At 39.7% G+C, this 13,389-nt stretch overlaps 1 protein-coding gene across 1 annotated transcript; it reads right to left on the bottom strand.

The window, feature by feature from the left end:
- Positions 1-380: 380 nt before the first annotated feature.
- On the bottom strand, positions 381-13,177 carry spmip7 (sperm microtubule inner protein 7). The gene is given in 10 exon segments (XM_085369592.1): positions 381-407; positions 409-532; positions 2,140-2,220; positions 3,413-3,520; positions 3,808-3,849; positions 3,947-4,014; positions 4,993-5,131; positions 5,544-5,611; positions 8,405-8,502; positions 12,757-13,177. Coding segments are annotated over 10 exon segments (1,176 nt in total).
- Between the last annotated feature and the right edge of the window lie 212 nt (positions 13,178-13,389).

Genomic DNA, 13,389 nt, shown 5'->3' with positions numbered 1-13,389 from the left:
ATAATAGCGCTAAAAATCCTGACTTTCCTCAATATTTCGCCCCTCTCTTTGCCCTTCATGACAGACGCACACACACACATAGAGTAAACGAGCAAGCAAGCGAGTCAGTGAGAGAGAGCAAATATTTAAGAGGACAATGCAACGCACTCACTACCCAGAGTTAGAAAACCACTCATCTAAATCAGGGAAATTATGATAATGGGGCATCTCATTATTCTTTAACTCACTCTGAATAACTCACTGACATCACATCATCGTAGATGTATTCATATAAACAGATTGGATGGCGTGAATAGGAAGCTGACACCTTCGAGCCCTCTCTCATCTCGTTTGTCTAAAAAGGAGATGAGACCCGTGCTTCCTGTCTGGAAGCACGGGTCTCATCTCGTTTGTCTAAAGTCTTGCTGTGGCGCTCGTGCACCAGACAGGAAGCACGGGTCTCATGAAGGGGTTGCAGGGAGCCACGGCGGTCACCGTTCTGGACAGGGGCGCTGTGTGCCTGAAAACAGAAGTTCCAAATTCTTCGAATGCTCTGTGAAAAGATGTAATGATATCTGTGAGTCACTGAATTACACGTTGTTTTAGATGACGCAAAAATCTAAGAACCTAAAGCTAATCTTTGTAGTGAAACACAGACTGACAGAAAAAAAAAAACCCTCAGGCACTTCTGTTATGAGTGAGCGTTAGTAAGCAAAAATCCCGGGGATGTCTGACCGTTGTAGCAGACAGTTAATCAATCCAAGCTTGTCTTTTTTTTCTGTTTTGGGGAAAAAAAAATGGGAGGCCAAGCCTAATCAGCAGAGGAAACAGATCGCAGGGGGGTGTCAGGCACCAGGAAAATGGATCTGGGTTGTGAAAAACCACCATTACCACGAGCTGCTCTGGATTCAGCCATCTGGAGATGCCTGCTCCAAAAGCCGGTAAAGTTCGCTAAACTGGGGCCCAACTAGGAAACAGGTTTGCACATCCTTAACAGACAGCCAACACTCCCAGAGTGGAGCCATGTTTGCTCTGCACAGTTAAGGGGCTCACTCGTGTCAACGCACATATTTTCAGTGTTGCACTGGGAATTAAACACCTTAAGATTTCCTTTTTAAATAAACCTTTTCAGGTTCTTTTGATGAAATTTGCTCAATTTTAGAAAATCATCGGTGAAATCCTCCCCTACAACACATATAACATCTCTCAAATTCCTACCTGTCTGTCTTTAGGAATGACGGCCGTTGTTTTTAATCTGTTTTTTAACATTTCCAATTACTGAAGCCTTTTCCAGCTGACCATTAACCTGCACCTCACCTGCCCACTCATGCAAAAAATAAGGTATACTAAGCTTTTAAGCAATGCCACTCAAATATGTACAGCACCCAAAAAAAGATAAAGTTCAACAACAAATCAAATTAAAAAGTAGGAGCATGAGAAAACAGTGATTATTCAGGATTTATATTATTTCTCTTAGCTGTTTTGTTGACACTGTTTTTATCTTGTCTGCCCATTTCCCTAAAACAGTGTCCGCTCTTTTAGTTTTACTAATTTCATGCTCTTTGGTTTATTTTTCTCCAGACTGCACGCATGTTTATGCATATTTTTTGCATTTTTCTTGGCTCTGTGGTGTAGTGGTTAACACGTGCACCCCACATCTAAAAGGTCCCCAGTTTGACTCTTAGGGGTGATACAAACTTAACCTCAGGAGTTAGTGTGCGCCCAGTGCCAGTCTCTGGCTACACTTTGATATATAAGGTAAGCTGAAAGTATTGTCATTTGTGTGTATTTCTGCCACTGTGGCGAGTTGTAGTCACATTTTCATAGACACCAGTAAATAATGGGCACCTGTATGGTGAAGTTAAGAGTGCAACCTCATGTCTATGGATTGCATTAGACCGCCCTCTAGTGGAGAATTGTGATGTTTGCTTTTTTTGTCTAACTGGATAAAATGCTGGGAGAAAGAAATATCAAGGTGTGCAAAATAGTAAAATGATAAACTCAATCAACCCACAAATTTATGACTTACTTATTTCACAAGATGACAAGATAAACAATACAGACGATATATTATATACTTTTTAAATGTCATATTTTATAGGACATAATCAGTTAGCAATAACAACGGAAGTCTGTTATCAGAGTTTCATTCAGACTCACCCAGATGAGCTTGCAGAAGTTGCAGGAGCAGCAGAGTCAGCATAGGCAGCCATGCCTGTGTAGCCAGGGATGGTGGTTCGGCTGGCACAAGGAAAAGATGTTACAGACACTGTAACTTGTAAATGAGACACAGTGAGACAAAAAAAAAACACACAATTTTTTACACCTGACATGTAAAAAAATTGTGAAAAATACTTTGTGCTTAACAAACAGTTCTAGAAAAACCACAATGAATGTAAGTGTGTGTGTGTGTGTGTGTGTGTGTGTGTGTGTGTGTGTGTGTACTGGGTGCAGTTTTCTGAGAGGGATAGAAGGCATTCAACCCATCAGGTCTGCATATTTTTGCTTCTGGTTTATTTTTGTTTTATCCTGAATGAGGACGACCACCACCTGCCACCTCGCCATACTGATCTTTAGTGCTTAAAGTTGAGATTTCAACAACAAAATCAGAAAACAGACTGACAGCATGACAGTATCTCGGTCCTGTTTCCAAGCTACCTTGATCCTTGCATCACTTTTCAGCACTGTACAAAGCCCCAACAGGCTTTTTCAGCCTGGAAACAATACAGGAAGCTAAAAAAAGAGCAAAATAAAAGCATTCAGAGCAGCAGATAAAAAAAATAAAACCGTAGACACTTCTAAATGTCAGCACCATGGACATGACTGATCATTTAGATTAGAATTCCCTACAAGGTGAAATCTGGTGAGATCTGGAATGTCTTATTTCCACTTGTTGAACTGCAGCCTGCAAAAAATGTGACGCTCCCTGCTTGTTGGCTTTCCAACTGATGGTGCAGCAACGATTCCACAGAGGAGCCACACTTAGACTTGGAAAAAAAAATCAATCCTAACTTGACATGCACAGCATGAATAACAAGTTAGGACTTGCTCTCCTCCCTGTCTGTGCGGACATTTTAACAGATGATGGCTAAAGACGGGCAGAGTGCTGCAGATGACTCGCTCACAGGAAAGCAGAGAACAAAGCAAACACCTGTCAACAAGGTGGACATTTTTTTCAGCCTGGCCAATAGGAATACACTTGTGCAAATTGACTATGTTTGAAATAAACCAATTAAAATGCTCTAGTGGTTATTTGTTGAAGCTTCAGACTTGTTTAGATGAAGTTCATAATTATTCTAAAAGTGTCATACCGGTCCATCAATAAATAAGAAACACACTAACAGGCTTCACAGTCTAAGTCCACTTTGTTTTAAGAATAATTACCATTAAAAAAACCTCTGCTTTTTATGTATACAATGACAGTGAGTCTCACCGTGCTGTCGGCATGCATGGAGGAACGACGCTCCTCTTTACTGTCAGTGGCTGGAAGTCTTCATCTATGTTGTCAATGTTATCCATGTTCTCAGAGCCGACGGTGCCACTGCACATACACGAGAGCCCACTCAGTAATGAACGCGAAGGTCAGTGCTCAGAGAAAATATGCAGAGTAGCTGGATTCAAACAAAATACTGCGCCGCTAAGAAAATAGCAGAATCAAAACATGATCACCTAAAACATTTTCTGTTTAAAGTTGCTCAGTGTTTCATGGTAGCAGCAGGTTAAAGACATCATGCAGCAGAATAAATGTGGCAGGTATTAAAGAGCTAAAGGACCCCAAGATTTTGTACAGTACTCTGTGTGGTGGCAGCTCAAACATAAAATACTCACGTGTACAGAGGGATCTGACCTGATCTTGGATATGTACTGCAGCTGAACAAACCAAAAAAACAGGAAGGTGTGTGACAAATTTGCATCATAAAAGGGACTAAAAGAGAAAATGAGCTCCCACTGATGAACGAAATCTTACAAAGATATTGGTTTTTTGGCATCATTCCTCAGTCGAAGCTGTCGCCTGTTCCACTCAGCTCCTACAGACTTAGAAAGAACGGAAACAATCACCGCTTCATCACAATTTACCGATCTACAGATCACCTTTATTTTAACACTATAGGTACAACACATGTGCAGCAGTGTTTATGTTTTAACCCCTAAACTAAAGCATCAAACACTAAAATCTTTACCGCACTCATGTGAAGCAAGGATAGGCCTGCGAGTATTTTTCTTATTCTAACTGATCCCACAAAAAGACTAACGATGGGGTTTTCAGCTACTGTGAAACAGCAGTCCAATGTGAGACTGGCTCAAAAATAAACTGGAGTGCATGTGTTCACTGTAATGAAGGAACATGTTACCCCAGTGCTACAGTGTGGCTCACCAGGGTGTGTTCAGTCATGTTTGCTGGCGGGGTGCTACACAAACTGGATCAATGCGGTGGGAAAAATGCACACACACACATATATATACACAGTCAAAACACTGCAGAGAAAGTGAGACACAGCGAGGGAGTTTTTCTGTTCCTTTGGATGTCATGTTTAATAGGATGTAAAAAAAACTGAAATGTCAGAAATTTGGGGCATGCTATAAAATTAATTTGTTAGTTCAAGTAGCTCCTGGATGTAGCAGCATCCACGGCATCAATGCCAGACAGGAGAACCAGATTTATTTTGGCCTTTTCACATAAAGGAGAGAACTACAGAAATAAAGAAATATTAAGCTGCATATCTGCTTCTTTCAGTCTCCCTGCTGCACACACTGTATGCCAAAAGGTCAAGACTGACAGGTAAGACTGCAATCACATTTATCACTTTTATTAAAACCAAATACAAAATATTAGCACACCTATGCATGGGTTATTATGAAAATTGCCTTTGAGAAACAATAACCATCCAAAAATCCAATTTCCCTCAGTTGTGTGAATGATCTAAACCCCCAGAAGCCCTCTGCTGGGGCCAAGAAAACAGAGCTCATGCCTCGGCAGTGTTTGCCAACATGCAAACACTCTCCATGGCTCACCTGCCACAGCTGAGGTCGGCTGTTGTAGCGCCTCAGTGAGGCACGCTCACTCACTGGGTCTGCCAGTTTCTCCAGGGTTGCTTCTGGTGCCTTCAAGTGCCGCGGTACCTTTGCAATCCATCCAGCGTCCTCATAACTCCTGCAGAGAAATTAGGACTTCTGCCCATTAGACACGTGGACCGAGTGCCTTGAGTGCAATTGATTAACTTGATTCCCGAAAGTTATTTGCTTTCATTTGAATTCTTAACCAGCCTCCTTCGTTGCAGAAAATATATTAGACAGCTTATTAACTGGGGAGCCGATTCTTCCCCGAGGCTTTAAGCAAGGCTACAGTTCATCTGCATGATTTCATTAAAGAGTAATTAACACAACAAGAGGACGCATTGTTCCCTGATGACATCAACGGAGCACAAAATCAAACCTATTCCCTCCCGATAACCCTCAAAGCAACCACATCGTGTGTGGACTTCGCATATCAGTAATCAGGAGGTAAGCTTTGTTCAATGTTATTGTTATTGAAAGGAGCCAATTAAAGGTGCCTGTGTTCTGACCTCTGTGTTGCAGAAGTGTATCTGAAGTGTCGAACTGCCGGTGAGATATCTGGCCCGACTCCTGGATCCTTAAAAAGCAATATCAGAAGATTTATCAGTGTCGTGTTCAACTGGAAATCATGAGGCTCACGTATGTATTTTTAACACATCTAATGATGAGTGTAGGTTTTATTTTTTTACCTGTTATTATTAATATAATTATACTCAACAGTATTGAAAACCATTATTTTAAAAAACGCTATTAAAAACCATAATTTCTCACTTAAATTCTCACCTGGCATTAGACCATTAATTAGCGATGGCACCAGCCAAATGATCTTTCAAATTACCTCTGATAAATGCAGAAAATCTGATACAATCTGTGAAAATTCATCTGAGCTCAGATTCATCAAGTAAACATAAATGGATAATGAGGCTCATCCTACGGGGGTCAATGACGTCTGAATCAAAATTTATGGAAATCCATCCAGTAGTGCTCGAGATCTTTCAGTCGTGACCAACAAACAGGCTGTAATTACCACCCCTAAAGCTGAGTGTGCCTAAAAGCACAAAATATCAGGATGTTCTCTTAATGACTAATGCAAAACAAAGACACACAAATTCCTATATTCACTCCAAAGTGCATCCGAGCGAGTCAATCGCAGTATTTGACATTTTTACACATCAGCGGGCAGCATTCAGATTCTATTGGTTTTGCAGCTTTGTGCATAAAAGAACAAGGCGTGTTGACACAATGCTGAAAACACAGCAAAACCAGAGGAATAGCAAATGCAAAGCAAAAGTAAACTGGCTTTTCCTCCTTTAGTTAAAGAGGGAGATGAAATAAGAGTATAACGTAGACTCCACCAAAAAAACATTCTAGCTACCACCTAATTCAGAGCCAACTAATTTCAGTCACATGTGTAGAAATAGGACAACATCCTTCTTTCTACAAAGAATGGTGGCTGCCTGGTGACCACATTAAATTGTTTTACATGCAACTTGCGGTGATCAAATGATTGCTCAGAGCTTGAGGCCGTTGCACACTCATGACAACTTTTGATTGCAAGGCGATTGCGAAGATCACCAGACAGAAGGCAACCTCTGTTATCAGTCTGCACGAGCACAACTCCAGGGGACTCGACTCAACTGGCTGCCGGCTGGTTGTATTCTGGTTATCTTCCTCTTGAACAGGAAGGTTGCAAATATAACAGTTAAATATAAATTTCTGTTCATTGTGTATTTATTTCTATGCAGACACTATAAGCTATGTTATGTCAAAAGTTTATTACACTTAATTTCTGTGTTATCAGAAACAGACTGCATGTAACTGCCAACGTCACCCCACTCTATCACAGACTGATAACGGACTGGCTCATCTTATGTCAACATTTATGGAAAGTGTGATATGGCAGAAGTGAGATAAGTTTATCTTATTGGATAAAACAGATACTGACAAAGTTTAACTCTGAGGACCTAACTTGCAACACCTGTTGTACTACTCAGCATATCACAAAATGTAAAAAATAAATAAAAATGCAATAACATCGTATAATGAGGGAAGTCTTTTGATAATATTGTATCTTGAACTTTCTCGTGAGTCCCAGCTTCCAGTATAAAGGACTGTTTGAACTAATTATAGCATATATATATATCATTTTAGCTAGTAGAAGTATGTGGAGGATGTTACATTACTATATTTGCAAAAGGAAAAAAACTAGCACAATGCAGTACAGGAGAGGAAAGAAGACTAAAAGGCTTATCGTGGTGGATTCAGCTCTGGCTGACTGCTGATCAGCTGGTTGGGATGTCTGCAGTGTTGCAAAAGCCTGTGTTCCCAATAGAGAAGTTGCAGCGTGCCCTCTTGTGGACATCAGGGTGTTTCTATCATCGTCTGCTGTAAACTGACTTAGATCACCAAATAACTAATAAGCCAATATCAGTTGTTTGCCGATCTAAGCAGATAACATCAGCTGTATGGAATCTGCTGTCTGATATAATTATTTTTTTACTCATCCTGCAGTATTTTCTGCGCTGTTCCAATTATTTTGTTGTAGATATCAGGGATCGTATTGAAAACTAATATGTGAATATGTGTGACCTTGAGCGTTGCTGCTAGCAGATACATAAAAAAGAAGATGACTTAATAAAACATTGATAAAACACTATCATCATGAATCTGTCACCCTGGAGCTTTTTATATTCTGGCCATCAATCACTGCACTGCCAGAAAAGAGTTGAGAAGGTCCATTGATTTCACTGCGCATGTGTTAACTTCCATACTAAAAATGTATTATCACCACTGTAATCCTGAACTTCACACTACTTAAATACAGGCTTTAATCAAGTCTCTATTCACTGAACAAAATACCTATCTGCAATAACTGAGCACTGCGAGACCTCTCTTAAACAACAATAATGTGTGTCAAGGTAATTATGGACGTTTCAATTAGCAGTTTCAGAAACAAAATAATAAAGCAAGGTTATGTCCTCAAAGTGAAAACCTGCCCACATAATAAGCAGTATTATGTGAGGTGTGATGAGACTGTAAGTGAGGTACGCATTTCTGATTTAATACTTAATATGTGCTTGTGTTATGATAGGAAAGTGATTAATACAGCAGTTGTGATGAAGTGTAATGATAGTAAGCAAGCCAACAGCATTAGTTCAACCAAAATGTTTCCAGCGTCTGCACTGTAGTAAGATTTAGTATATAAATCAACAAAACTTTAATGTGCTCAGAGGAAAAACTGAAGAGGGAAAACTGATGAATTGTTAATGTGTGAAGTCTTTCATTTCTCATTTGGGCAAAAACAGGCAAATTGAAGATGTCACACAGTCGCACTTCAGTACAGAAACCAGTTCAGTCAGTCATCACTCACCTGATTTCCAGGATGTGTATCAGGCAGATTGTTACTGATCATCACTGTTGCTGGTGTCCTCAGTGACTGAGGTTGAATTTTAACAAGATCACTTGAACCTTAGGATGACACAACAACAATACATTCTCTGACAAATTGTGAACTATAACTATGCACAGCAGTATCTGCCCTCAAGGTCAAATTACCCTGCAAGAAGGCCCCGGAGCAACAAACAGCCATGGTCCCTGCTGACCAGCTCCCAGTCTGGATGTGTATGGATGTTGTGCCTCTAATTACCCATCAGGCACAGAGCACACAACAGACTACAAATGCCAGCTTAAGCTTAATTATACAGTATTTAGCCTGGAGATGTACATACTAGAGATGGCACGATACCACTTTTTTATGTCCGATACCGATACCGATATCATAAATTTGGATATCTGCCGATACCGATATGAATCCGATATAGTGTTTTTTAATCAACAAAACTGTTTTTTAAATATCTTGCTGCATTTTGTATAAGTTCATACTCAAGTTTAAAACAACAACTACACTAAAGCTATTCTGTTATACCTGTATGCAAAAAAACATATTTCATAGTTCAGCAATACTGATCAATCTAATAAACTTAAACCTACACCATCCTCCCTATTCTGGTATTTTAAAGAGTACTTAGCATAAATATTAAGCAACCTAACTAATAGGGTTCCAACTCCCAGCAACAACAAAAATAAATAAATAAAAAATAAGGAACCACCCCTCACGCTCCACCTCATGATGCTTAATCGCCGTAATCAACCTTAATTTGATGCAGTGTGAAAAAAAATGCACAGAAATCAATTATTTTTCAAGAAATATTAAATAGATTCAACATCTTTCTTCAACAGAATTGCAGACTGCACAGATGGTACCTTCCCAAAGGAAAAAGTACTATAGCTTACTAGGGTATATATATTAGACTTAATAGTTACTATATACAATAATGGACTTCTATTCATTTTGCATCAAATTAAAACTTTGGGTGTCAGATAATTATTTATTAAAAGCTAGACATTTTAAATGAGAATAAGAAAGAAAAGTATGTCTTTGTGCCCCCTTTTCCCTGTTAATGCCCTATCGGCCCCCCTGGCTAAACTTTGCTAGATCCGCCCCTGCACAGTTACCAGCCGTCAGCTACATAGAAAAAGATCCTGGAGTAGAAAGTAATATTAAATACATTCTAACAACAGCTTATCAAGCTTAAACGTGCTGCTGTTGTTCAGCCGCTGGTTTCCTCTTTCTGGTGCAAAGTGGGCCAAAAGCAAACTAGAGACACGGACTCGCGACAGAAAAGCCGATCAGCTGATCGTTAAGCAGTTTCATGATTGAAGTAGCAGCAAGAAGAGGCAGTCGCTTGTTAAGCTTAACGCAGGAATGCTTTACAAACATTCAGAGATGGACTTACACACTTGCTTTACTTCTCTCGGGATAACTTTGTCGGAGATGAAATGCCGGGTTGCTAGCGAAGCTCCAAATGCTATCCAGACCACCGACAGGTCCCGCATGCCACAGCCGCTCTATCACGTGATGCATACTGCTAACGTTCTGAGGTGAGTTATGACGTGTTGCAAGTTTTGTGAGGTGCTTTCGTGATATTTAATGGATCGGATTACATTTTTTATTTTTCTCCGATATCCGATCCAGTAATTTAGGTCAGTATCGGACCGATACCGATACGTAATATCGGATCGGTCCATCTCTAGTACATACCAACTAGCTATTACCAATGCTCTTTAGTAGCTGCTCCAGGTATTTTATGCTTTGGGTTGTTGTAATAATTTAATTGCAGAATAACTTTTATATATGTTATAAAACCATATTATGACATGAAATGAGCTGAGCTGTTGTTTCAAAAGCTAGCTCTGGCAGTTAGCACTGCTAGCAGTTTTAAGTCCGTTAGTAAACAAAAGGCTTTCATTAATATTTGCATATTTACTGTAAAAATGTAATGGGAGCTTAAATGTCAAAGAGAGAGAGAGTGAATAAAACAAATTTAACTTACAGTGGAAAGTACTGCGCTAAGAAAATGATGAGCCAAGCAATATTTGTTTAGAGCTAGCCAATGCTAGCTAAAAAAAAAAAAGCAGCAATATTTAGCTTAAAGTAATGTAATGTTTAATATTTTATAAAACAAAAAGCTTACTAGCGAATAATTTTTAGGGTAACAATAGATACTTCTGCCTTTAGAGCTGCCTAAATTGTTCCGGCACAGATTGAGCAAGGTGCTGGGAACATTATTGATGGCCATGTTGACAGTTGCTGCAGATTTGTTAGCTGCACATCACTGATGTGAATCTCTCCAAAAGTGCTCTATTCGCCTGAGATCTGGTGACTATTGAGACCATTTGTCTACAGTAAACTCAATGTCATGTTCAAAGAACCAGTTCAAGATTATCTGAGCTGTGGGACAAGGCACATTATCCTGCTAGAGCAGCCATCATAAGATGAGTCCGTATTAGTTGTAAAGAGATGAGCATGATCAGCAACAATCCTCAGGTAAGGGGCACTAAGTCTGCCAAGAAACACCAGCAGCCTGAGCTGTTGATACAAAATGTAGGGATCCATGCTTTCATGGCATTTACCCCGAGTTCTTATTCACTAAGTGTCCAAGTCTGACAACAGTTAGATCAACTTTGACGTTAAATTTCACCAAAGGCAGCAAACACAGCAGCTCTTATCGACAGAAAAGGTCAAGATATCCTCAACAATTCACCTCAGTATCACTATCACTGTACAGAAGCTTCACTCACTCATCAGTTGGCATTGGACCCATTCAGAGAGTGTTAAAGCCTCCTCCAGAGTAAATAAAATTAGACACTTCTCTGACAGCTGAGGAAAACAGTGGACTAACAGCAAACACTCACAACAAATGAACAGTAGTTAACTCAGGGGTAAAAACGTAAAACTGAATATTATATTCATGCATAGCCCTTTCTTTTTTATATGAGTAATTTATTGCTAAGTGTTTATATTGTTTTAATGTGCCATAATATAGTGTGTCCAAAAATATCTTTTACACAAACAGTCATGCACACCAGCTGGCTATGGTTGTAACAGGATGCAGTATAATGTTGTTGATTACTCTTGGCTGACTAAACTGTGAAAGGTATAATTTAAAAAAGACATAGTTTAAAGAAATAAAACATATTTGTTCTGCAGTGGCCACCATAGTTTGGATTATGCGCTTGAATTGGGAGGAGAAAGAAAACAAAATTCCGTTGACTGCAATCTACTGCCATCTAGTGGTAAGATTTTACACACTGTAACTTAAACAACAAATTTCTGTTAAGAATACTCCAATATATATATATTTTTTTTTTCAGTTTTGCTGTAAAACTTTCAAATTTTTTTCTGAAATACTCATACCAGCCTGTCGCAACCAATAAATCACCTTTCTCTCCTATGCTCAGTTTCAATTTAAAGCTACACAAATGCGCTTCTATGTTTTTTAGATGTAATTACACAATAATCAATGTGTTGACTGGCTGATTAGAGACTTACATTAATGAGCCGTTGAACAGGTGTCTAACATTTTTCGAGTAAAATTGGTTTCCACGCTGAACTTCACGCTGTACCTGCATGAAGACCACTAATATGAAGTGACCAGAAGGGGGCACTGCAGCACCCAACAGCAGGTAGCTACAGCGAATAATTTGAATCATTGTGGGTGCTTTATGTTTTGTTTGTTTGCTTACTGTTTCTGTAGAGCCTAATATATTAAGATTTTATACATTTATTCATTATTTAACTTATTTTTAGAATTGTTTTTATGAGAATAAAATATCTAGTGTTTCGATCTGTCACCCTGCCGCAGCCATCATCCATAATCATTACAACGAAAACAAGAAGATTGATGAAACAACCTTGAAACTCGACCAGAGAGCGTGGTGATACTGCAGCTTTTCAGCCAAGGGATAATTTACTCTTTAAACAGTTTTTTAATTTGTATTCACAATGCAACAGCTCAGCAGATTTTCCTTTGGGGGGGGCAAGCGATATATTAAACTGACACTTAATTTTTTCAATTGTTGGTTATTCATTTGGTGCATCGTGAAAAAACAACTGAGATAATATCTATATATAATATAGTCAAACGTTATGTAATTCCAAACATCGAAGCACAAATTTAAAGGAGCATTTACTCCCATATGAGATAAAGAAAAGCAAAAGGTCTTCATATTTGACAAAATTTCAGCTTGTTTTTTTCCCTCTAGGGGTAGTTGCCCTGTTAGCAATCAAGCCTTTATCACTCAACAATAGATTAACTATCCAATTTCAAGGCTCTGACTTGCACAGTATTTAAAATATGCTTCTGTTTGTTTGTTTTTTACCACTCAGTCTTGCTCTCAGAGCCGCATGGGGGATCCTCCTGTAGTTCCAGGCCTCGTCCTCGCTCAGGTCTACACATACCACTGAGAAATTTGGGGTTGTTTGAGGCCTCTCTCTGAAACCGGGAGGGACCCACAGAGCAGAGGGGACATGATCAAAATCTATGAATTTCTTTCGACCTTTGAGGCCCAGGACTACCTCAGCTCCAGCACTCAGCTGACCACAGCAGGGGTCCAACAGGGGGACATCATCTCGCAAAGGAGCCAGGGTGACACGCTCAGCGGGGGGCTGAAGTCTAAGGGAGCCTACGTGTCCAGTTTTCGGTCTATCTCTCCTACCATCTCGGTGCAAACTGGAGTTCAGCCGCCTGATGACGTGAAGCTCTGAGGAAAAAGGCTCGAAGGGATCCAAAACTGCAGTCATTACTGCCTGGGAGGAAATTCCTCGAAGGCTCCTGTGAGTTTGTGCAGTGAGCGCTCGTTGCCCAGAGACTGGGTTAGTTTCCTGCTCGGATCAAATTACTGACATGTAGACCTGTGTGCTGAGCGTGGAGGTGCAGCTCCACATACCTGAGCACATTATTCTGTATTTGTAATAATATAATAAAGCAAAGGTCTAAAAACATCCCATCGTAT

This window comes from Diplotaxodon limnothrissa, linkage group LG13 (genome assembly GCF_057381915.1).
Source record: "Diplotaxodon limnothrissa isolate DT_005_m linkage group LG13, D_limnothrissa_male_GT1.1, whole genome shotgun sequence".
Lineage (NCBI taxonomy): Eukaryota > Metazoa > Chordata > Actinopteri > Cichliformes > Cichlidae > Diplotaxodon > Diplotaxodon limnothrissa.
This window is presented reverse-complemented; position numbering and strand designations above follow the sequence as displayed.